Source organism: Phyllostomus discolor, chromosome X, assembly GCF_004126475.2.
Source record: "Phyllostomus discolor isolate MPI-MPIP mPhyDis1 chromosome X, mPhyDis1.pri.v3, whole genome shotgun sequence".
Classification (NCBI taxonomy): Eukaryota; Metazoa; Chordata; class Mammalia; order Chiroptera; family Phyllostomidae; genus Phyllostomus; species Phyllostomus discolor.
In genome coordinates, this window is record NC_050198.1 from 103483556 (window position 1) to 103509801 (window position 26246).

The 26246-nt window shown below is 38.0% G+C and overlaps 1 protein-coding gene across 2 annotated transcripts in view; it reads left to right on the forward strand.

Moving 5' to 3' along the window:
- The first annotated feature begins 1623 nt into the window (after window positions 1-1623).
- APOOL (apolipoprotein O like) overlaps window positions 1624-26246 on the forward strand; it is a 36398-nt gene continuing 11775 nt past the window's right edge. The window contains exons 1-6 of one of the 2 annotated variants that reach the window (XM_036016311.1): window positions 1624-1740; window positions 11769-11873; window positions 15451-15570; window positions 19089-19143; window positions 21037-21135; window positions 24080-24171. In XM_036016311.1, coding sequence (XP_035872204.1) covers window positions 1726-1740; window positions 11769-11873; window positions 15451-15570; window positions 19089-19143; window positions 21037-21135; window positions 24080-24171 — 486 coding nt within the window. In that variant the 5' untranslated portion in view covers window positions 1624-1725. Of the gene's footprint in view, window positions 1741-11753; window positions 11874-15450; window positions 15571-19088; window positions 19144-21036; window positions 21136-24079; window positions 24172-26246 lie in introns of those variants that run through there. The other variant, XM_028503533.2, reaches the window with a different exon arrangement.

Genomic DNA, 26246 nt, shown 5'->3' on the forward strand with positions numbered 1-26246 from the left:
ATGTTAACATCTTTCATATTTGTGTATCTGTTTTAATATGAAATAAAATTTAGTAATGCTAAAATTAATGAAGAGTATTCTGCTATCAACTATGAGCAAAGCTTCACAAATTTACCTATATCATCTATTAAATCTGTAAAAAATATTAGATTTTTATGAAGTCATTGACAAATTTCCAAATGTTAAAGTTCACCTCAGAAACTGTACTAGTATTATTCATTATCACATTAGACCAATATGTAGGTGTGCGCTCTTCCTCCTTGAAAAATACATTAATAAAAATAGAAGACATCAAAATTTGGGGTTTTTTTTTTTGTTAGGACAGTGCACATTACTTTTTTTACAGTACAATTTATTTACTATTTTATTTTTATGCTGGCATGATATGGGGGAGAGAGAGATCCATAAAATAAAAGATCACTCTGTTTCTTTTGTGGCCTTCATTAATTGTTAAAGTTCACCATTATTTCTTAAAATAATTATGTCATATAGAGGAGGAGACTGTTAAAAAATGACTAGTGTACGACTTGTCTGTGGGTGGTGGATGGAGGTGTGCAATGGGGAAACAAGTAGGGATAACTGTAATAGAGTAAACAATAAAATATAATGGAATTTATCTGCTTCAGCTGTCAAATATGCTGGTTGTGTCAATGATGCCTGATATATATATAGTTTGTAGTTAAATATTTGAATGAGTAAGTGAGTTGATGTTGGATATGTTGGTGGGTAGATTATGAGCATCTTTCCTTAGAATCATTCACTGGAGGCGTAGTGTGGATGTTGCTCATGTTAGGAATATTGCATCTATGCACAATATATTTTCCTTGCAGTACGGAGATGATCCTTATAAAGTCTAGCGTAGGTCATGCCACATTTTTTGCTGAAAACCATTCTTTGACTCGTTATGTTATTCAGAATCAAATGTGATATCGCTGCTCTTCCTTCTGCTTGGAACCCTGTTCCCTGAGTTCCTTGTGGACTTTTCTGAAATGTTAGCTTACTAGAAAGACTTATCTTTTTTTTTTTAGATTTTATTTATTTATTTTTAGAAAGGGAAGGGAGGGAGATAGATAGAGAGAGAAACATCAATGTGCGGTTGCTGGGGATTATGGCCTGCAACCCAGACTTTTCTTAACCTGTGTAAACTCACGTTGTTTTTCCTTCATAGTATCTAGTACTTTGTAACATTTATTTGTGTCTGTTTTCCTCTTGGAAACATGCGATCCATTGGGGTAGGTAGTATATTTCGTTCCGTGACTTTGACAGGTGCTTAGCATATAGTAGGTGGTTAGTTACATAGTTTTAGAATGTGTGACCTTGTCCGTTTATCTCAGAAGTAACGTTTGCTTTGTGACGATCTAGTTATTTATTCAGGCAGTCGGACTTGGGTTTGAAATCTTTAGCCAAATCGCATGTGTCTGACACAACGAAAACAATGAAATATTCTGCACCGAGCAAACGAACTTTCACTTGGGCTATGGGGAATATTTTCAAAGGCTTTACAGGGAATCGAGATAGCCAAGCAAAAGGATGAGCCGTTCCTCTAAAAGCCAGCTGATGCACATTGTAGCAGCTTCCCAGAGAGGCCGTGGGAGGGCGGAGGAAGGGCGGGAACCTGCAAAGAGAGGGCGTAACCAGGCGGAGCTGCAGCGAGCGGAGCGACGTGGGACTCTTTTGTCCTTCTTTGCTCTCCGTAGGGAAACTTGGGCGGCGAGGGTCACAGACATGGCGGCCGTAAGGGTAAGTTGGGGGGAAAAAGCTTGCTTACTTTTTCAAGGGGCGGATAGCATTGCAGTATCCATGGGAGGGAGCCCCAGGCTGCTGGAAAGGAACCCACAGCGGTCGGCGGGGCGGGTGTGAGCGTGTGGCCGAGCTAGCAGGGCCAGGGAATTTGACTGTTTGCAACCTGAACACACCCGCCTCCCCCGGTGAGAGTTTTCCCAGCCTGGGAGTGTAGTCTCCCTTGCATTCCCTACGACTGACTGTTTGCACAGCGACACGATGCAAAGTGGGAACCGCCGGGTGAAAATGCCGGCCTGGGTGTCGAACTGCAAGAGGAGAGTGTCGTCAGCATCTGCCTGGGTGTGCAGGGCCGGGCCCCATGACCCTTTGAAGGACTTTGTCCAAACTTTATTTCGGTTGAAATACACCAAGATAGACGCGTCTCACAATGTTTTTGCAGGTCGCGGGTTTTGCATTCTGCCATTCATCTGCGAGTTGGAGTAACAAGCCTTTTGCTTTTGAGTGACTCTTGAGCACTTTGTATACTGGCAGTGACTGCGCTGGCTGCTAGCTGCACTTGCCTAAGTAGATTTCAATAACAGTAGTCGTGAAATATCTATATTTGACGCGGGATTTTAGTTGTTAAATACACTGCTTTCAGGAGATACAAATGTAATTCCGTTCATTCAGTTTTTAAATTAACTCCGTGTTGATTCGCCATTCTCACTCCATTTCTGCAATTCCTGCTGTAACAATTTAACTGACTTGTAACGACACCTTTTTAACCGGAGTCGCTGTCTGCAGCTGGAATCTCAGTCTATTTTCCCGTGCAGTGCCAACTAGTACTTAATACACAGATCTGATTATGCCCCTCCCCTACATAAAAACTGTTATTAGCACTTCATTATCTGCCATCTGGTGTCACCTCAGACTCCTGTGTCTAGAACACCCTGCCCCGGCTTTACAACTCCATGTCCCGTTTCTGGGGAACACTCATAACATTGATACTCCAGGCCGTTTGCCCTTCACTTTCTCTGGCCTTGAAGTGCTATTTCTCTTCCTCATCTACAGAGTTCCTGTTCACAGTTCATTTAACAGATAAAGTTGTCTTGCCCATACATATACTAACCACAACATGCCTTTTTCAACATAGTACCCTAGGTCCTGGCCAGGTAGCTCAGTTGGTTAGAGCATCGTCCTCTAATACAACAAGGTTGCAGGTTCGGTTCCCTGATCAGGGCACATACAAGAAGTAAGCAGTGAATGCATAAACAAGTGGAACAAGTCAGTGTCTGTCTGTCTGTCTGTCTCCCCCCCCATGAAATTGATACATAGAATAAAAACAACAACAACATAGTGTCCTGAGCCTCTTCAATCTAATTTAAATAACTTTACTTTGTGCTCCAAGAAGACCCTGGACATACTTTTAGCATACGACTTACCACGTTGCAAGTAATAGATGATTCCCTTGTCTGTTCCATCATTCTAGACTGTAAGCTACTTGAGGACACTAATTATAACATTGTTTCCATCCTTAGTACATAACACAAGTACGACTTGTATCAGGTGCTCAATAAATTCCACATAAATAACTACCAGACAATGAAGATAAAAGACATTAAATTAAACAGTGAAGATGCAACATGTAACACAAACAACTCCCATTTGCAGCAAGGTACGTGGCTTGCCTCAGGTCCAAACCAGAACACTGTCTTGCCACTGAAGCTTAGAAAAGGAGAGAGTTGAACACTCCTTTGATTTGGCCACTAATAAGTCACTATCAGCAACCATTTATATGTTTAAATAGGCACTATGTTCAAGTTCTTCACATCCATTATTTTACTTAATTCTCAAGACAACTTCATGTTCTTGGTATATGATCAATCTACAAATGAAAAATGAAGGTTTACAAAATGTAAGGAAATTGTCTAAACTTATAATGCTAATGGGAGCTGCAGTGAGATGAACAGATCGAAGTAAAATGGTACACGGACAGCCTAGATTGTACGGGGTTAAGAAAACAATAAGGGATGGAAAACTGGCATTGATTTATCACCTACTTTGGGCAGCTGCTTTACATATCGTACTTCAGTTTAATTCTCTTGGAGACCCTAAGAAATGGATAGTATCCTCATTTTACATATGGAAAAACTTAGGCTTAGAAAATAGCCTTGCTTTACGTCATTACAGCTCATAAGTGAAACAACGAGGTTCCAACACACATATATGCCTTGTCTCCAAAATCCATGATCTTTCCACTAATATTAACTCCTTCTGAAAGAATGGTGTATATTAGTCTTTACAGAATATTGTGGTGAAAGAAAAGAGAAATCTTAGGAAGGGGTAGTAAATTTTTCATTTAAAAATGAAAGTCAAGATACTGTATGGGGTAGTAAATTTTTCATTCAAAAAAGTCAAGATACTGTATGTCCGCTATGTCTCAATTAAACTGGGGAAAGGAGACTGAAGCATATTTGGACATAAGGGGAAATGTACTAGCAAGAACTAGCATAGAGAAAAAAATAGTAAGACTAATCACAGCTATTATATTAGTGAATGTTTACTGAGCTGAGCATTTTGTTAAACACTTTATGTGAAGTTTCTCATGTATGTTTCACAGTGGCCCTGTGAGCAGGTTCCATTATAATCAACATATTACACGTATGGAAACTGAGCTTTTACAAAGCTTGAGTAACTTGCCCACACAGTACTGGGCAGTAGACCTGCATCTGAAATTGCGTGATCTGAGTCCAGATCATGGGACTTAGGCTTGAGGAGGCATCTGTGAGCCGAGGTGCCCAAAGCATGGTCTGCGTTAACTTCGAAGCCCCAGAGTTCAACACAAAGAGTAAGGTAGAGGTGGTTCCTGAAGGCTGCTAGGTAACTCTGCAAAAAACGGTCATACAGCTTGCAATACAAGAGCTTGTTGAACAGATAGGATGGCAGAACACTGATACACAATCACCCTTGAGAAACAAGTACTGTGCTGATCTCTTCTGCTGCCTTTTTTCTTGTCTTACCAGATTATACTAGACTTTTCTCTTACGAAATGTAATAGGTAACACTGGTTAATAACACTGTATCGATTTCACATGTACAGCTTTGTATTGTGACATCTTTATTGTGTGCTCTGTGTATTTGACGCCCTTTTTTCTCTTTGTCCATCCCGAACCCCCTGCCTTCTAGGAACCACCATTCCGTTGTCTGTGTCTATCAGTTCGTTTTCTTGTTTTTATGTTTGTTTTGTTCGTTCATCCGTTGCTTTGTGTTTTATATCCTGCATATGAGTGAAAGCATACTGTTCTTACTCTTTTTGTCTGGCTTATTTTACTTAGGATAATACTCTCAAGAGTTACCTATGCTGTCACAAATAACAAGATTTTATCTTTTTATGGCTGAGTAGTATTCCATTATACATGTGTGTTTTAAAATTTGTAGGGTAGGCAAAGAGATTAAGAAGTACAGATTGCTAGTTACCAAGTAGTCACGGTGATGTACAGCACAGCTTAGGGAATATAGTGAATAATATTTTAATGACTGTGTATAGTGCCAGGTGGGTACAAGAAATATCATGGGGACCATTTTGTAAGTTATATAAATGTCTAACCACTGTACTATACACGTGTAACTGATATAATATTGAATGTCGGCTGTAATTGAAAAATAAAAAAATAATAATATGTTAGGAAAAATATTGAGGGGAGTGGGGTAGATTCACAGAAGAGGGATTGCTAGGTCACACCTCACACCTGTTGAGACAAAAGCTAACAAGTGTTGGGGAGGCTGTGGAGAGATGGCAACCATCACAAACTGCTGATGGGAGTGTAAACTGGTGAAGCCACTATGGAAGACAGTATGGAGGTTCCTCCAAAAATTAAGAATTGATTGCCAAGTGACCCAGCAACCCCTCTTCTGATTAACTACCCCCCAAGTTTGAAAAAGTATATTTGCAAAGAAATATGCACCCCTGTGTTCATTGCAACATTATTCACGGTTACCAAGGCATGGAAACAATGAAAACAACCCTTGATGATTGCATAGAGAAAATGTGGTACATACATACAATAGAGTAGTACTCAGTCGTAAGAAAAGACGTAATACTGCCATTTGCGACAGTAAGGATGGACCTTGAGAATGTTATGCTAAGCAAAATGAGTCACTCAGAAAAAAGTAAGAACCATATGATTTCACCCATATGTGGGATATAAAACTGAAACTCATAGACACGGACAACAGTATGGTGGTGACCAAACCTCTTCAACACTTGTTGTTTGTTGCTTTTTTTAGGATGGCCATTCTCACCGGTGTGAAGTGGTATGTCATTGTGGTTTTACTTTGCATCTCTCTGATAGCTAGCGATACTGAGCATCACCTTCTTACATCATACACAAAAATAAATTCAGAGTGGATTAAATACTTAAATGTTGAACTCAAACTCATGAAAGTCGTAGGAGAAAACATAGGCAGTAAAATCTTAGACATTTCTTATAGTAGTATTTTTTCTGATTTATCTCCTCAGGTAAGGGAAAGAAAAGAAAAAATAGATAAATGGGACTACATTAAACTAAAATGTTTTTTTCCCAGTAAGGGAAATAATCAACAAAGTGGAAAGACAACCCACTTATATTGGCCAACGATGTATCTTATAAGGGATTAATATCAAAAGTGTATAAAGAACTTAACACAAGTCAACACCAAAAAAAATCCACTTAAAAAGTGGGCAGAGGACCTGAGTAGACACTTCTCCAAAGAGGATATGCAGAGGGCTAATAGACATATGAAAAAGCATCAGAGAAATGCAAAGTACAACCACAATGAGATGTCACATACTGGTCAGAATCACTATGATCAATAAATCAGCAAACAACAAGTGCTGGCGAGGATGTGGAGGAAGGGGAACCCTTTTGTACTGTTGGTGGGAATGCAGACTTGTACAGCCACTGTGCAAAGCAGTGTGGAGATACCTCAAAAAATCATAAATGGGTCTGCCTTTCAACCCAGCAATCCCACTAATTTGAAAGAACATAAGTACCCCTGTGTTCATTGCAGCGTTCTCTACAATCGCCAAGATATGGAAGCAGCCCAAGTATCCAGGAGTAGCTGAGTGGGTAAAAACAACTATGGGACATTTACACCATGGAGTACTACTTGGCCATCCAAAAGAAGGAAACATTACCCTTTGTGGCAGTACGGATGGACCCGGGGAGCATTACGCTACGTGACATCAGCTGGTCAAAGACAAATAGCACATGCTCTCACTCATGTGTGGAATCTAATGAACACACTGAAGTAACAATCACAATAGAGACAGACTCGTAGATATTGAGCAGGCTGACAGCTGTCTGTCCAGGACAGGGTCGGGGGTTGTTGGGTAGGCGTGGGTGGAAGGATTGAGTAAAAAGCAAAAAAAGAGAAAAATGTCATGGACATGGACAGCAGTGTGGTGATTGCCAAAGGGAGGGATTGAGGGAAATGTAAGAGAGGATAACATGTATCTGATGAGTTTTTATACTATTTCTTTAAAAAACATCATTGGCATTTTAAGAAGGATTGCATTAAGTCTGTATATTGCTTTGGTTAATAAATAAGGTCATTTTAACTACATTTGATTCTTTCAGTCTATGAACAAGGAATGTATGTCTTTCACTTCATTGAGTCTTTCTCAATCTCTTTTGATAATGTTGTGTAGTTTTTAATATATAGGACCTTCACAGCCTTTGTTAAGTTTATTCCTAGTTTTTTTTTTAAATTGCAATTATAAAAGAATTGTTTTCTCCATTTCTTTTTCTGAAATTTCATTGTTAGTGTATAGGAATGCAGTAGATTTTTGTACCTTGATTTTGTATCCTGCTTCTTTACTGTATTTATTTGTTTTTAATATTTTTTGGTGGAGTCATTAGAGAGGTTTCTATTTAAAGAATCATGTCCATCTGGTCGGGTGGCTCAGTTGATTAGAGCGTTGTCCCAGCACCAAAAGGTTGCAGGTTCAATACCCGGTCAGGCCACACATGAGAGGCAACCAGTCGATGTTTCTTTCTCACATTAATGTTTCTCTATCTGGAAAAGAAAATGTTTCTCTCTCTCTGTCTTTCCCCTCTGCCTGTCTCTCTAAAGTCAATAAGCATGTCCTTGGGTGAGGACTAAAAAAATAAAAAATAAAAGAATCATGTCACGTGCTTTTAAAACGTAAAAATTTTACATCTTCATACCCAACTTGGATCTCTTTTATTTCTTTGTCTTGCCCGGTTGCTCTGGCTAGGACTCCCAGAACTGTGAATAACTGTCTTAAGAGTGGTGAGAGTGGGCATGCTTGTCTTGTTCCTGATCTTAGAGGAACAGCTTTCGGTTTTTCACCATTGAGTATATTAACTGAGGATTTGCCATATATGGCCTTTACTCTGTGGAGATAGTTTCCTTTTATACCTATTTTATTGATGGCTTTTTTGAAGATTTTATTTATTTATTTTTAGAGAGGGGGGAGGGAGGGAGAAAGACAGAGAGAGAAACATCAATGTGTGGTTGCTTCTCACACACCCACTACTGGGGACCAGGCCCACAACCCAGGCATGTACCCTGACTGGGAATTGAACTGGCGACCCTCTGGTTCACAGGCCCACACTCAGTCCACTGAACCACACCAGCCAGGGCTTATTGACTGTTTTAATCATAAATGAATATTGTATCTTTTATCTTTTCTGCATATTGATAAGATCATATGGTATTTGTCCTTTTTTTTGTTAATGTGGTATATTACATTGTTCTCTTTGCATATGTTGTGCCATCCTTGTGCCCCTGGAATGAACCCCACTAGATTGTTATGTATTAATTTAGTGTGTTGTTGTATTTGATTTGCTAGTATTTAGTTTAGGGTTTTTGCATCTGTATTTATCAGAGACATCGGTCTGTAGTTTTCTATTTTGTGTGTTATCCTTGCCAGGTTTTGGTATCAGTGTTATGCTGGCCTCGTTGGTCCCATCACATGTGTTAGGAAGTATTACCCCTTCAATTGTTTGGAAGACTTAGAGAAGGATAGGTATGAAATCATCTTTGAATGTTCAGTAGAATGCACTAGTGAGGCCATCTGTTCCTGCACTTTTACTTTTTTTTGCGGGGGCAGGGGTTGGTGCTTGTTTCAATTTCCTCACTATTGATCTTTCTACTCAGACTTTGCAGTTCTTTGTAATTCAGTCTAGGAAGGTTGTATGAGCGACGGAAGTGTCCTTTGATAGAGGATTGGATACAGTAGATGTGATACATGTTGTAGACAATGAAACACTCCTCAGCCGTAGGAAAACACAAAATACTGCCATTTGCAACAACATGCATAGACCTTGAGAATATTATGCTAAGCAAAATAATTCAAGGCAGAAAAAGTCAGTAACCGTATTACTTCACTAATGTGGGATAATTGAAAGTAACAAGTAAATAAAAATTCATGGACTCAGACAACAGCATGCTGTTAGCAGAGAGGAGGGAAGCGGGTACTAAAGGATAAAGGTCAAATACATGGTGACAGATCTGACTTTGGGTGGTGAGCACACAATGCAATATACAGATCGTGTGTTATAGAAACGTACACATAAAACCTCTATAATTTTAGTAACCAATGTCACCCCAATACATTTAAGGTAAAAACAAATGTATCAGGAAAAAAAAACCCATCAAAGTGAATGAACCCTGTGCTACTGAGTTTTTTAAGCTATGTTATTGGTTAAGGCTCCAGTTCATTTAGTCAGTCAAGACTCAAGCAGTATCTATGAATTTATTTTGCAGTCTACATTTATTACTTATCTTATTAATCAAAGTAAGATGATTATGTTGAGAACTTTGGGGTATTGAAAAGTTTTCAGCCCTGGCTGGCGTAGCTCAGTGGATTGAGTGCTGGCTATGAACCAAAGCGTTGCAGGTTCGATTCCCAGCCAGGGTACATGCCTGGGTTGCAGGCCACGGCCCCCAGCAACCACACATTGATGTTTCTCTCTCTCTCTCTTTCTCCCTCCCTTCCCTCTCTAAAAATAAATAAATAAAATCTAAAAAAAAAGAATAAAAAAAGAGAAAAGTTTTCAGGTATTAATATACTTGAAAAGCATTTTTATTATATCTAGGAGTAAGATCAAATCAGGGGTTTTATCAGTAGCTTTTAAATGTTGTAAGAATTGGCATCCTTCATCCAATCACTTCAGAGCTTTAGTATCAGAGTATCTCAGGTACATGGGCGAGCATTCTTGCTGGCATCGTTTTAATGTGTTTTTTATTGACCCCTGCTGTAGGTATGGAGTGGAAATCTTGTTATTTCATTAGTGGATACCTACTGTGTCTAAGAAATCAAAAGTAGCGTGTTTGGGGAAGTCATGCCTAGCGAAATCATTCTCTGATGCTAATCTGTACTAGAGAAGGGAAAACTAGGGAATACATCCTCTGATTAGTATTGAGTTTTCATTTTACCCTGCATATTTTTTAAAAGATTTTATTTACTTATTTTTAGAGAGGGAAGGGAGGGAGAAAGAGAGAGAGAAAGAGAGAGAGAGAGAGAGAAACATCCATGTGCAGTTGCTGGGGGCCGTGGCCTACAACCCAGGCATGTACCCTGACTGGGAATCGAACCTGCGATGCTTTGGTTCGCAGCCCGCGCTCAAGCCACTGAGCTACGCCAGCCAGGGCTACCGTGCATATTTTAAACAGTAAATTGCTTAAATTATTCCTGTAGCTTTCCTTGCTCTGCTCAGAACTATTGAAAACTGTGTCCGAAATGAAATAAAGACACTGTGAGAGAGCATTTAGAATTCTCTGGCTAGTGCTCCTTCCAGTTCTGCATGCCACACTTGCATGTAAGCAGAGGAGACCTCTTCCGTCTGGGTGTTCTTTGATTTCCGCAAGCCTCCTTTCTCCTCCAGAGAATCAAGCTCTTACCATGTACATTCCCTGGAAAGCATTTCGTTTGGTCTGTTGAATAGATAATCTTTGGGGATTGCTTTGGTACGTGAATAAACATTGAAATACTTCTTAGGGACAGTAATTTGCCTGCTTTTGAATTCAAATCAAGATATACCCCAAATATAGGCCACTTTGGTTTCGCACTAAGCATGAAACAGGGAAAAAGGGAATGCACTGGGAAAGTTAGGGACAAAGAATTTGTAGTGTAGGAAATTATTTTTATAAACAGTGTACCTTGGAGCCCTGGCTGGTGTGGCTCAGTGGATTCAGCATGGGCCTGTGACCCAAGGGGTGGTAGTTCGATTCCCACTCAGGGCACATGCCTGGGTTGCAGGCCAGGTCCCCAGTAGGGGGCACGTGAGAAGCAATCACACATTGATGTTGCCCTCTCTCTTCTTCCCTTTTCCTCTCTCTGAAAAAGAATAAATAAAATCTTTGTAAATAAATAATAAATAAATAGTGTACATTTGTATTTCAAGATTTAACCTCATTCACTCAGAACTTCAAAATCACCCTTTAGTTTTTTTGTAGTATTTATCAGTTTTGCACCCTCTCAGCTCCACTAGAATGTCACCTCCACGACGGCAAGAATCATTGTTTTATTCTGTGAAGTATCCTAAGCCCTGAGACCAGGGTCTGGGATACGGTAGTTGCTCAGTCAGTGTTTGTGGACTGAGTGAGTACCAGGATCAGTCAATCCTGCCTCATCCTCCAAATCTTGTATTCACTTCTACCTGGGAATGATTATATTGCTGAATTCCATGTGAAGTAGGTAGTTAACTAAAAAAAAAAAAAAAAAGAATAATAATAAAGCTATGTGCCTCAAAAAAAGACTCTATCATTTAGTATGAGAAGAGAAGTTTAGGTTCATATTGTAAAATTGTGGGGTTTTTTTTTTTAATTTTGGGTGAACATGTGTTTCTTCTTGATGCTATTACACGTTCCCCTCGCTTTGCCCAACTCCACCCAGCCCCCACCCCTGAACAAGTGATTTGGGTTTTTAATAAGTTTAAGTGAAAGCCATAGAGTTCCTCAGATGCCCCAAACATTTACTGGGAAGTGGAGGGTGGGGAACTTTTTATTTTAAAATATTTTTGATGTATCCTTCTCAGATGGCAAAGCTCACAACCACACCTGCAGGCCTGACGTTGGCATCTATACGTGTGCATGCAGCCAAAGAAGAGGAATCCAAAAAGCAGCTAGTGAAACCAGAGCAGGTAATTGGCTTACAAATGTTTGTGAATATTTTAATAATTAGATAATGATAAAATGAGTTTTTATTATGCTGTTGTTAGGTCTATTCATCAAGAATGTCTCTTTAAAATATTTGTTAGGCAAATTTTGTAATTTGAGAGAAATAGTTTCAAGGTATCTTAAAATAAGCACTGTATTATATTTCACCCAGACTTCTAACATCCTACTTCTAAGGAAAAACAATTAGTGCTTTTCCTGAATGAATAATGAAACTGTAGAACTTTTAAGCAGTCAGATTTTTCTTTCTTGAAAATTGATGCAGGGACACCTGATATTTGGAAGCTTTAGTTTAAAAAATCCATGAAGATCTCATTTTTGAAAGTGACTTTAGATGTTCTCTAGTTCAGCCTTCTGTGTGTTACTGTGATGCCCTCTCTCAGAGGTACACTAAATGGCCATTTCTCTTCTACATGATTAAAACTATGGATAGAGGAACCCACAGTTTTGATAAGCAGCCCATCCCATCTGCTGTCAGCTCTCATTCAATTTCAGGTCCTTCCTTAGGCAGACAAATCTGTGCCATAATAAGATCTGAGCATTTACCTTGTATCTCTTGCATTGGTACCTTCCAGAAAAATTCTCTCTCCCACCAAAGAACTCTTCAGATGTGAGTTATACTTTAAGAACTTTTGCTTCCCGAATAAGTAGATTAGTAGCTTTAGCCATTCTTCATGTGTCCGTAGCTTTGAGTTCCATCGTTATCATCACCATTCTCTGCCAAAATATTCGGGATGATTAGTATTTTCTTTAGTTGTAAGTATTTTGACCACTGCTCCATAGAGTCAGGCTCTGACTTCTCCTCTTCTAAATAATGTATTTCTATTGAAACTGCCTAAGACCACGTTCACTTTTATATGTATTTTTGTTTTGTGTCCTCACAATGAGTGTTGCTTATGACCTTCGAGCATGACATAGTGAACTTGCAGTTCTTAAAATGTATTAAACATTTTACTGTGGGCTACTGGTAAGCTCTGTCTTTTCTCTATATGTACTTACGCATACAGACTTTTTGGATTCAATTGCAAGTACATATATGCCTGTTTAACTTTCATCTTGTTGATCTAATTTATCATGCAAGCCTGTTGTTATCTAACTGTGATTACTGATTCAGTTGTTTCTGTGTTTTTCTTTTCCAGCCTTAGGTCACACTAAGATTTATCTACATACTTAGAAATGTACACTTGAGTCACACGGGTTTGAATCAGAATCTTGACGCTACCACTGACTGTTTGGATGACATTGGAAATAATTCTTACTGGTGGCTCAAATATTCTTTTGTATGAATTTACCATTATCAGATGTACAACTTGCATAACTTCAGAAAACGTAGCATATGTCCAGTAATTTGTTCACTGTAATAGTGCTTTATCAAGGCACTTTCCACATAAGTCTGTATGTCCATCTATAACTATTTCTTTGGAATAAATTTCTCAAAATGGAATTATAGGTCAGAATACATGAAAAGTATCAAACCATTGTCAAACTGACATGCATAAAATTTAACAAAAGTTATTTCCAGAGCTCCCATTGCATGCATGTCAGGCGCTGTTCCAAGCACTGTATAATAATAATAATAATAATGTAAAGTTTTAATAATTTTTATTAGCAGTCCAAGATAGGTTCACTTCCCTGCTAACTTGCTGTCTCTCAGTATTTCTCCTCTTTTAGTCTTAGAGGGATGATGTTTTTAAGCCCACCTTGACACTCTCATCTTTGGAAAGCTCAAAATATAGGTAGGAAGATTAGTAACTTGCATTTGTCCCTAGCACCTAAATTTGCATATTTCTGAATTTTAAGATGTGAATTTCTGAAGGTACTTTTATCGTGTGAAATGAATTATGAGTCTATTTACATCTATTTACAATAAAGCCTCTCATAACCAAAACACTGTATAAATGAGGTGTTCTGCTTAATTGAATGTGCTGGTAAACCTGGGGCTAACCTGAATGTCTTTTTTTTTTTTTAGTTCAATTCTTCTTGTTAAACATTTAAAAATATTAATATGCCCCTGCCTTCTTAAATACCATCTGGTGAATATAACTGAATATCTCTTTATTAGAAAACTCTGGAGAGCCATGAGGTGATTGTTTTTTTTAAATGATGAAATTTGAAGGACTCTGACCTGTACAATGGCTGGCAATGGGCTGTGTATATATGTGGTCAGCTATCACTGGATTTTTCCTTTTATAATATTGCTGTGATAGGAGTTTGACTCATTTTCTTGTTATTGGCTTGTTTTCACCACAAAAAAAAATAACAAAGGAAAATACTGATTTGGGAGTTATATTTACTTTCATTCACTTTAATTTCAATGTGGTTTTACAGTTTACTGAATCGAATCCTAATTTCTAACAAACAAAATGGAAACAGACTCATAGGTAAAAAAGAGACTGACAGCTGTCAGAGGCAGAGGAGTTGCAGGAATTTGTGAAAAAGTAGAGCGGGATTGCAAAAAAAAAACAAACCCCAAACTCATAGAGACAGATAATCAGTATGGTGACTACCAGAGGAAGATGGGGTGGGGGAGGTAGGAGAGGGTATGGGGGACCCATGGTGATGGAAGAAGACTTGACTTGGGGTGGTGAACACACAGTACAGTGTACAGGTGATGGGTCATAGAATTGTGCACCTGAAACCTATATAATTTTATTAACCAATGTCACCTCAATAAATTGATTATATATATGTAATCAACTATATATATATATATATATATATATATATATATATATATATGGTCTGCCCCCCAAAAGTCCAACCATTGTTAATATAATGAGAACGGTTTGTGCAACATCATGTAACCTGGCAGCCAAGGAGAGTGGACTCGAATGCACATGCGTGAACAATGACAACTTCACCGTACTAGTCAGTGGGGGCGGTAGATGCCATTGAGTGACAGTGTGTACTGTGTGGCTGACACATTCACAATGACTGAGTTAGTAGAACAATGAATCTGCATCCAATTTTGCATAAAGCTTGAACATTCCTCTGTGGAAACTGTTCAGATGATTCAGAAGGCCACAACTATGGACCACTGGTGATTGACAGCTTCATCATGACAGTATGCCCACTTATGCATCATGTCTCATGCAGAGGTTTTTGGGAAAACATCAAATCACCCAGGGGACTTAGCCCACTTACTGCCCAGATTTGGCCCCTACGACTTCTGGCTTTTCCCAAAACTGAAATCACCTTTGAAAGGGAAGACATTTCAAACTGTTGATGACATTCAGGAAAATATGATGGGCAGCTGATGGCAACTGGGAGAACTGTGTGAGGTCCCAAGGTACCTACGTTGGAGGGGACTGAGGCATCCTTGTCCTATGGACAGTGTTTCTTGTGTTTTCAACAAATGTCTCCATTTCACATATTACATGACTGGATACCTTCTGGACAGACCTCATATAATCAGTATTTTTAGTTGTTTTTAGCAGGAATATTGATGAGGACTCCTCTTCTGCCATATTATTGGAAAAGTAATTTCAGCTACTTTGTTATGTTTGAAATGAAGTGTTTTGGGCTTTTGTTTTTTGCCTCCAGCTCCCCATATACACTTCACCACCTCTGCAGTCTAAATATGTTGAAGAGCAGCCTGGCAATTTACAAATGGGTTTTGCCTCCATCCGCACCACCACCGGTCGTTACATTGGCTGGTGCAAGGTGAGTCTATTCGAATCGTTCAATATTGCAGGTTTCTGCTTTGTATTACGTACCAGTCGTTCCAGTTCCCCATCAATCTGTGTAGCAAACTGCCCTCAAAGTAGTGGTTTGAAACAACTACCATTCTATGATATTTTATAATTTGGCAAGTCAGGAATTTGATCGGAGTTCAGACAGGCGATTCTTCTGTGGCATGCGCTGTTCGCAAAGGTCATTCACAAAGGTATTCGTGAGGTGAATAGGCTGATCTAGAGGGTCCAAGACAGCTTCATTCTCATCGCAAACAACTTGTCACAGGTGCGAGAAGGCTGGGCTCAGCTGGGAATGTTGACCAAAGCACCTAGATGTGGCCTCTCAGGCCAGGAGGCCAGATACCTTACATGGGCAGTTCAGAGCTGCTATAGAAAATGTTACAAAAGGCCCTAGGCAGAAGTCACCAGGTTTCTTACCTGTCCTCAGATGTCCAAGAAAGTCACTTCTAAAGGTTGCTATTGCTAAGTCACTAAGACAAATCCAGTTTTAAAGCGGGGCCGGCTGGCGGCGGCGGGGGGATGCCACTCCTCAATACAAGTAACAGCAAATAATTTGTGGCTGTATTTAATTCACTGTACCACTACTTCATATATTAAAGTAGTTTAGCAAACATTTATGTTACCTAGCATCTACAAAACATGTTTGGCCTGTTACATGAAGTTCTGAGATTACTTCGGAATGTTTTCTTATTTGACTAAGCAACATTTTCACTTGTTTTGTTTAGCTCATAAGGCCAATTTGACTATAGTCACTTATTGGCCAAAATAGAATTCACCTTATTTTACTACTTAGCCTTTGATCAGCATTCCCAGCAGGGGACAGTATTGATGTTTCATTATCATCACGTCAACATAGTTGTATTAGCATCAGCATGTCCAATGTCAGTGTCATCGTGATAATGTTGGTACCATTGTTTTCATCATACTGACCCAATAGCTGTACAGATTTACTTCAAATATAGCCTATCCAATTGCAACCCTTTGTGCTTTTTATTTCTAATCCATTCTTTTTAGAAAGAAAATTCCAGCCCTGGTTGGTGTGGCTCAGTGGATTGAGCACCAGTTTGTGAACCAAAGGGTCACTGGTTCGATTCCCAGTCAGGGCATATGCCTGGGCTGTGGGCCAGGTCCCCAGTAGGGGGCGTGTGAGTAGCAACCACACATTGATGTTTCTCTCCCTCTCTTTCTCTCTCTCTTCTCCTCTATAAAAATAAATAAATAAAATCTTTTTAAAAGATTTAAAAAAAGACAGAAAATGCTAATGACCTGATTGAAATATCAAATCTGTGAACTCTGGTCATTCCAAAGTATATTTAAGACATCTGATGAATATATGGTGTTATTTCTAAAAAATTTTTGCCTGTCAGATAATTCTGATAATACTAGTTATACGGCATACTCTTAATAGTTTAATCTCCGAGGGAAATATCTTAACTAATTAAGATGTGAATCATTTCAGCAGCTGGATGATTCACACTTTAGTCTCCTGAGACCTAATTTTCTATAGTATTGTCAAAGTTATTTTCAGTGAGGCAAATTGTCCCTGAGAGATACTTAGATTGCTATTATAACTATCACCCAATTAAAACAAAAAGACTGAAAGACCTTTATATTCTTTAATATCCTGAAACAATTAGGTTGAAGAAGGGCCCTTTGAATGCATTTCATCTTCAATGTAAACAGTGTTTGCTCTCTAACTTTTCTCTAAAGATGTAATATATTCTTAAAAAATTACTTCTGACTCAAATTATATTCTGCATTACACTTAGAGTCATTCAGGGAAAATTCAATTTCTACTCCTACTCCTTGATGTTTTGAAATTGAGGTAGCAGTGACCCCTGGTGGTAAAAAGCGAATCCCTAAACTCGGCTAAGGAAAATTTTCCCAGATAAGTGACTAGTTTGTTTCTTTGACAGTATGATCTCTCAATCAATTAGTCAATAGGTATTACATGAAGATGAAAATTTTCTCACGACACAGTCCCCAAAGAGAAGTAGTTCAGTGGGGACTTTGTCTAGTTTGTGTTTGTACAATCTGAACATGATGAACAGAATGAACCTATGCATCTCTGGACACCATGGAAATATGTGAGACAAAGTTAGCAATACCAAGATACATCAACAGCAGTAACTCATTCCTTTCACATCTAATATACTCATTTCTATCTATTTTCTTTGCTTTGAAAATCTTGTTTTTGATTTTTTTTAAGATTTTTATTTATTTTTAGAGAGGGAAGGGAGGGAGAGAGAGAGAGAAACATCAATGTGCGGTTGCTGGGGGTCATGGCCTGCAACCCAGGCATGTGCCCTGACTGGGAATCGAACCTGCAACACTTTGGTTTGCAGCCCGTGCTCAATCCACTGAGCTACACCAGCCAGGGAAAATCTCGTTTTTGATTTTAATCCCATGGCTTGAGGGCAGGTATTTTAGAGAAGAAGACCATATACTTAGATTGTGTTTTCTGGTTCCTTCAAAGTGGAATACAGCATGACCATGGGCAATTAATAGGGGTAAATCATTTCATGCCTCCATTTTTTAAAAAAGATTTATTTGTAGAGAGAGGGGAAGGGGGGAGAAAGAGAGGGAGAGAAATGGCATTGTGTGGTTGCCTCTCGGGCGCCCCCTACTAGGAACCTGGCCCACAACCTAGGCACGTGCCCGGACTGGGAATGGAACTGGTGACCCTTTGGTTCATAGGCCGGTGCTCAATCCACTGAGCCACACCAGCCAGGACTCATGCCTTCATTTTTCTTCTGATGTAATTGAAATAGCACTTATCACTTAATAAATGTGGGTAACAATATTTCTTGCATTAAAATGAATTAGTTGGAAACAGGTAAAAGGAAACGTTTGATTGAAAGCTTTAATCCCTGCATGGGTTAATTAATCTTGATTTGTAGAGAATTTATCTTGCTATTTAAAAACAGTATGGACACTAGCTTCTGTAGCATGATTTCTATCCTGAGATAAATGTCATAGTTAGGTTTTTTCCTCACTCCAGTGCACGCTTAAAAAAGACAGAAGGTGAACTTTTCTTTAGGCTGTTTGTTGCTGTTTTCTCCACAAATCATTATGCTGTTGCTGCCGCATCTTTATTAATCAGATGTTGCTTCCAAGCTGAAATATGTTTCTCTTTATGCTTTATTGAATTCCATTCAATTTTCTAGGCCATTATAAAATCAGATGATAAATCTTTGTATTTTTGCCGTAAGTTTTGTATGCACTGCTCTGATGATTTCGTAGGCAGTACTGTACTTGTTTATTTGGAGAAAATAGTGCACAAATATTGTGCATGTTAAATAGAATGAAAAGTAAGAAATAAAGACAAGCTAAGTTCAACAAATATCCTCATAGTGAATAAATAAGAAAGTTAGGTTTAGATTTGGGTGCAATGCTAAATCAACATTTTGATAAAATCTCAGAAATGTTATTTAATTATCAACATTTTCAATAATGCAGATATCTTTTTTATCCCTTTTTGCCTAGGGTGTTTATGTCTTCGTGAAAAATGGGATAATGGATACAGTACAATTTGGAAAAGGTATGTGAATGAACAATTTATAATTACGAATGTTCCGTTGTCTTTTTAACTTGCAAGGTTTAAAAGTGAGAAAAATAAACATGGTGTATTATCTCTTATCATGTTTTAGCACCTGTAAAGATACTGTGCATAGCAGTTTATGATAACAATAACAAAGCAATTGTATTTGTAATTTATTTGGCTATTATTATGTGCTAAGTCACTATGATAAGCGTTTTTACATAATTTATCTGATTTGCTTTTGGTAGCAATTTTGTGACTGTTGGTATCATAATTATTCCCCTTTTACAGATGAGGAAACTGTGCTTTAGAAAGATTAAATAGATTACCAAGACCACATAGCTAGTAAGTGGCTCCACCTGTACTCAAACTGAGGTCTGTTTTAAATTATATACTCATAAAGCATAAATTAGAAATATATCTCCATTGTCATCACTCATTTTAAATAAGTGCTGTTTGTTGTTAAAATATATAGCATTTTGCTCTTGATCGTTAGGAAACACTGTACCAATCAGTCATCATAGGATATTTGACTTAATGTTGGAAAGCAATTGTATTTGAGTCTTTAGTTTGATAATGGTGTTTGGCTGCTGATGTAGCTTCCTAATAGTTTTGGTGTAAGCCAGTTGTCAAAATGAATGTGTATAGCCCCCAAAGAGCAGCTAAAATTTTAAGTCTGTGCAGATTGATGACCCGTATATGTATTGTCATTATTTAATGTATGTGGGAATTAATTCCAAATTATATCCCTCATCAGTCTTGAGGAATCTAATTAAATTACTGGTTGCCATTAATTATTGGGTTGGCCAAAAAGTTCATTTAGCTTTTTTCTGTGCAGTGGCTCTAGTTGTCCTTAACTCCATTTGCAACAGTTTTGTTATATCGTGTTGTGATAGCTGTCATATCAGCATACATTTTTTTAAAAAGTGATCAAAATTGGTGAAGTTTTGTGCAGCCACTTTAATGTTGAATATGGAAGATCATACACAAAAGTGTTGGTGTATTATAATTATTATTTCAAGAAAGGTAAAAACACCACTTCAAGGGAAAAATCAGGTTTGTGCAGAGTATGGAGAGGGCGCTGTGATTGTTCGAATGTGTCAAAACTGGTTTGTGAAGTTTTTCTTACTGTTGACATTTTGGCCAAATGATTCTTTGCTGCGGGGCTGTCTTATGCATTAGAAGATGTTTAGCAGCACCCCTGGGTCTACCCACTTAAAGCCAATAGCGAGAGATAGCCGGCATAGTCAGAATATCCAAATCAATAAAGTTATTGGTAAAAATGAAAAATGAGTCTTTTATATTATGGAAAAAAACTGAACAATCTTTTTGGCCAGCCTAGTAATGAGCCTACAATAAGAGAGTGCAGTTTTGGACTACATAGAATCCATACAATTTAAATATATAAAAGGCCAGGAAATCCGGACTTCTGCCCACTTCCCATCTGCTTTTTGTTTAGGCCACTTCTCATCCTGATCGTCTTGGTCTTAACCAAGAGCCACAGTGGCTCTAAGGTGACTGGGTCGTACCAGTGTTTGAGCGAATAAGGCCCGAGGCATTTCTCTTATAGGTATATAATACTTAGACAATCTTCACTTTGCTTCATAGTAATCCATATTAAGGCATGCACTCTAGCGTCACATTTTCATTCAAGGGTAATAATAACCTGTGTTATTCAGAAAACAAATCTCACGAAATCAGCTATGGAAGGAAGATTTAATTCTGTAACAAGGAACTATTGTAACTAGCTCTTTACGTTGGTACTCAAAGTCATTATTTTGTGTTGCTCGTTTGAAGAGTATTCAAACCATCTGCTCTTATCTCTCTCTAACGTTTGTGTATCGTACCAGTTGCAATAAGTCACTTATATTCATTTGTAACTGATTTCTTAAGATGCATATGTTTACCTGAAGAATCCACCTCGAGATTTTCTGCCCAAAATGGGAGTGATTACTGTTTCTGGATTGGCAGGCTTGCTGTCAGCAAGAAAAGGTAGGGGTTAAACATACAAATATTCTCTTTTCCAAATCTATTATATTAATTTCTGATTTTTACTGTCACAGGAAAACCTCATATCCTTTACTGAATATTATTAGGATAGGCTACCTTAAAATATTTAGGTTCTATAGTACAGCATGGTTACTTTTATTTTTTTTTTTGTTTTCAAGAATATAGCTATTTCAGAAGATGTTTAACATCATTAGTTACTAGAAATGCAAATGAAAAACACAATGAGATAGTACTACAGACCTATTAGAATGTCTAAAATTAAAAAGGGTGACCGTGGCAAGTATATTTGAGAATGTAGAGCAATCAAACTCTCTTATACTGCTGGGGAAAACAAAATGGTGCAGTCATTCTGGAAAATAGTTTAACAAAAAGCTTGTCATAAAGTGAAACATACACTCACCATGAGACCCAGTAATCCCAGTGCTGGGGATTTATCCTCGAAAAATGAAAAAGCTGGACACAGATGTTAAGAGCAACCCTATTCATAATCTCCAAAAGTTGGAAACAACCTCAATGTCTTTCAACAACAAACTAAAGTGTGGCACATCCATACAAAGGTATACTGCTCGGGCAACAAAAGGAATGAACCCTTGATACGTGCAACAATTTCGTTGACTCTGAATGAAAGGAGTCCTTTTGTATTTGCCCATCTTCCGCCTCGGGTTATAGAAACCCTCTCACACACATTCCTGCTTCCTCTCCTCAGTCAGGCCCTTACTAAGCTCATGCCGTTCTCTGACGAGGAGCCGCTTTGGTCATCTTGCATTCAGCCTCTGTCCCCAACTCAGTTGCCAGTTGCTGCCCCCCAACTAAATTACATGGGGTGGGAAGTCACCACTCGGAACCAATCTGGAATCAGATATCAGTTTAGTTGCATGTACTCAGATACAAAACCTATGTGAATGACAAGAATATTATAACATTCTAACTCTAGCAGATATATCCTATCCTAGTAGACCTTACACTCTCCTTATAATTAATATTAATATTATACCCTACTTTTATTCTGATTCTATGAACAACTTCTAATTGGATACATATTATAAAGTATTTATTAGGGAGAAAATCGAAACTCAAGATTACCATATGTAACAAGAAGACTCAAAAAATTAAATTTTGAAGGAAATTTGCCGAAACACATTACTCAGTTTCCATTGAGGAACTGATCATCCACTTGTAAGGTACCCCCAACCAGTGTCAAAGCCAGAATAATATAACCGGGGGTTTTCAAACTGCAAACCTTCACTTACGAGGTAGTGAAGTCAACATGCTCATCTCATGAAGCATTTATGAAAAATAAAATAGAAGAGAATTGCAAACATCAGACTGTTTAGTATTTATTATGGGTGAATAGTGGAGGGGGAAGAGAGAATGAGAATAAATGTGTGTGTGTGTGTGTGTGTGTGTGTGTGTGTGTGTGTGATAGGTCAATGTAAATTTTTTTCTTTAATATGAATCATGGTTAAAAAAGTTTGAAAGCTGTTGGTTTAGTCTAACCCCGTTAGGCTACAGATTACACACAGAAGTCCAGGGGAAGGGAATCCCGCCATAGTTCCAGATAAATAATAAATAGCTAGTTAGCGGCTATATCTAGAGTTATTTCTTGCTCATGTATTTAGAGCTGTTGAACCCAAAATGAAGTTTATTTTGCTGTAGACTGGCCTTTCATATCAAGTAAAGAGAGGATGAATGTAAGTCTTTTTAATACCTACAGTGACACATCAGGTAAAACTGTGTCCCAGTTTAGGAGCAGTGCATCACGGGAGCTTGTCTGAGCCAGGGAAACCTGCATGAGGAGACGTGGGTCAGCGCAATCAAGGAGCAAACTGTAGATCCTAGAATACTAGTGAGCAAGACTAGAGTAACGGAGCAACTTAGGACCTATTGTAATACACCTAGACCCTTTTATTCGATACCACCAAACCCCGTCTCTCTCTAAAGAAAAGCTGTACTGGAGGTTGAAACGTTGCCAAGTATTTTCCACCTTAGTCTTTACTGATATACCAGGTAGCTTGTTTCATTTTTCATTTAAGGATTGTAAGAGTTGTACCAGAGAATAAACGTACTGACCCTCAATTAGAAATTCTGTCCTCTGATTGCTCAGCTCATATTTACAGAGTCCAAGATAACCAGAGTCCAAGCATTTGAAGATAGATTTTGTTTTTGCACCAACACTCTGTTGGAACTCAGCTATGGCTTAGAGTGCTGGGGGTCACACTATTGTGCAGAACCCCGGGTCCTGTGGGAGTGGTACGAGGGACAGGGACAAGCTGTGCGAGGAGGGCTCAACACCAGGCTCCCTCCCGCAGGCTAACCAGAGTGGTTTCAAGGTATAATAGTTGTATAAATGATGTTCCTGATGACATTCTGTGCCTCAGACTTATTTTGAAAAGGATTTTGCCATCCAAAGAAGTTTGAAAATGACCCTCAGATGCTTAGATGAGACACTTAGAAATCAAACGATTATCTCAATGCCACTCGCAATTACTAAATTAGTGCTTCAGTATTCTACATCACTGACATGAAGGACCTCTGTACTTTTCACAGCCCTCTGCTGATTAGTTAGTTGGATCTTTCACCTCCTGAAACACTTAATCAAAAAAGGTCCATTTAAGTTTTAACATGGTTGAAGAAATGAAATAATACCTAGTTTTAAAAAAGGAACAAATCATCAGTGCCCTTTGTGCAGGTAATTATCATGTTAGACTGAGAATATTTCTCTTAAATTGGATATGACAACTATGGGTATTAATTCAATTGTGATCCTTAATGACGTGTAGCTGGCATCTCGATTGGTATTATTACCGAAAGAGTAATTTAACAAGATGATGGCTTTAATGGGAGCAAAGAGAATATGAAAATTATAGAAGCATCAAGTTTCTGGTAGCATGTGTTAAGAATTTAACAGTTTGTTTCAATTTCTTAGGTTCTAGATTTAAGAAAATTGCGTATCCATTGGGACTGGCCACTTTAGGAGCAACTGTCTGTTACCCAGTTCAGTCCGTAATAATTGCAAAAGTAAGTTCTTTCTAAGTGAAAGCTGCATTTTAATATTTGTTTAAACTCTTGGTGTGGCTACATTTAAATATCATATGGTATCTGTAACATTTAATTTCCAGAGACATATAGTTATCAACTCTTATATTGGCAAAATTCCATTAGCATCTCAGCATGGTTGTGCTACTCCTGACATATGATCACCAATAAATAGGATGACTTTGTTTCAATATAATTCGACATTATAAATGCTGGTTTGAGCATTAAGTTCAGAGAGACTGAATTACAATTTATGGGGATAAATACCGCTGTATCATAGAGCCATGTAAAATTCTATTTTTCATTAACAGAAAATTCCAGCTGCTGGTAGCTGTCAGTTCAGCTAATTAACATAATGTAAGGACCAGCCACTTGGTAGGTACGCAGACAAGATAACGGAGGCTTTGGAAAGTGGAAAAAAATACAGATGCATATACAAACTAGGTTTTGAAACCATCTGGAGCTAAGTAACACTATCCATGAAAATCCATATGATAGTTGTTTTGTCATTTTCTTGTGAGCTTACCTACAAATCCAGATATTTTCCTAGGAATCTGAACAGCTCCTGTCAGTATTTTATTTTATTTTTAATGCATATTCGGTAGTGAGAAGGAGAGCTTTGGGATATGCAGTTTTTGCTTCCTTTCCCCTTTCCCTTAATTACCAACATTTAGCATTTCCCCTCACACGTGAAGCTGTGTGTGATGTTACCAAAAGGACTTTCTGTCTTTTTATTAACATTATGGCGTCCCTTCCAATGCTGATGTAGATAAAGCGGCCTATTCAGTGTTTTGAGAATGTCAAGGTTGTGGGGCCCTGTGCAGTTTGTAATATAATCAAATTGTGAAAGCTTACACCAAATGAAAAGAATATTATTCATGAAATCTGGTTACACTTGAGATGATGGATGGAACGAGACTTTTATTTTTAAATGTTTTCCAAAATGTATGCAGGAATTAGCCACTTAAAATCATTTAATATTAGTGCTGCAAGAAACCTTTGAGCTCATTACATTCAACTTTCTCATTTTCTCATTTAGCAGCAAAAAACTGTGGCCCACAGAAGGCTCACAGTGACTGACTGCTCTCGGGCGCTTTTTGATTGCACGTGTCGGACTTCCGTGCCCGTTTCTCTCCCCTGGCCATGATAACGGCCCCTGATTCTTTTTGTTAGTTTACAGTAATGACTTCATATTTTTTTTTGTAAAACTGATACCCACTCATCCTTAAATAATTTAAGCATTGCAAAAAAATGCATAGAAAAAAAAACTAAGCCACTGAAATTCTTCCACTGAGAAAAATATCAGTGTTAACATTTGATAGAATGTTATTCTACTCATTTCTTCATGCCTACATACAGATAGAAAAATAGGTGGCAAACTAGGCAGATATAGTTTCATAAGAACAGGATGCATATTAGACATCTTATTTTTAATTAAAAAGTATTGAAAGTATTAAAATTCAATTGTAATACTTTTTTCAATTTTTTTAAAGTGTTGAATTCAATTTTACTGTGGCAGAAAGAAATAAAAACAATTGCTGATATTTAAATTAAAATTACTATGGTAAAATTGTTATAGGTATGAGTTCCTAAAAGTTCTTCTGTGGTTAAATAATAATTGTCACTTAAATTTCTAGAGTTGGGACCCTTGCTTTTCCTTTAACATCATAGAACATTGTCACATTGCCATATGTAACATTCGGTGGAGTCTAATATTACGCACAAATTATTATACAGGGTCTAGCACAAATAATGCCTCTGTTTTATCACAAAATCATAAGCATGCGATTCTGTAACATAACACTATCACACTGAAGCACACCATATGACACTTTAGGTGAAGTGTTCAAATTAAAACTATAAATGATTACACCCATATTATGACCCTACCATTACTCAAGCAGGTGTTACTTCTGCCGGACCCTGTATATTAGCCATGAATATATACGATATTAGAGTACACCAAATGCTACATATGACAATGTGACTTGCCTACCCAAAACCAAATGGAAAAATGTATGTATAAAGTACATACATTCTAATTTGATGTTACCAGA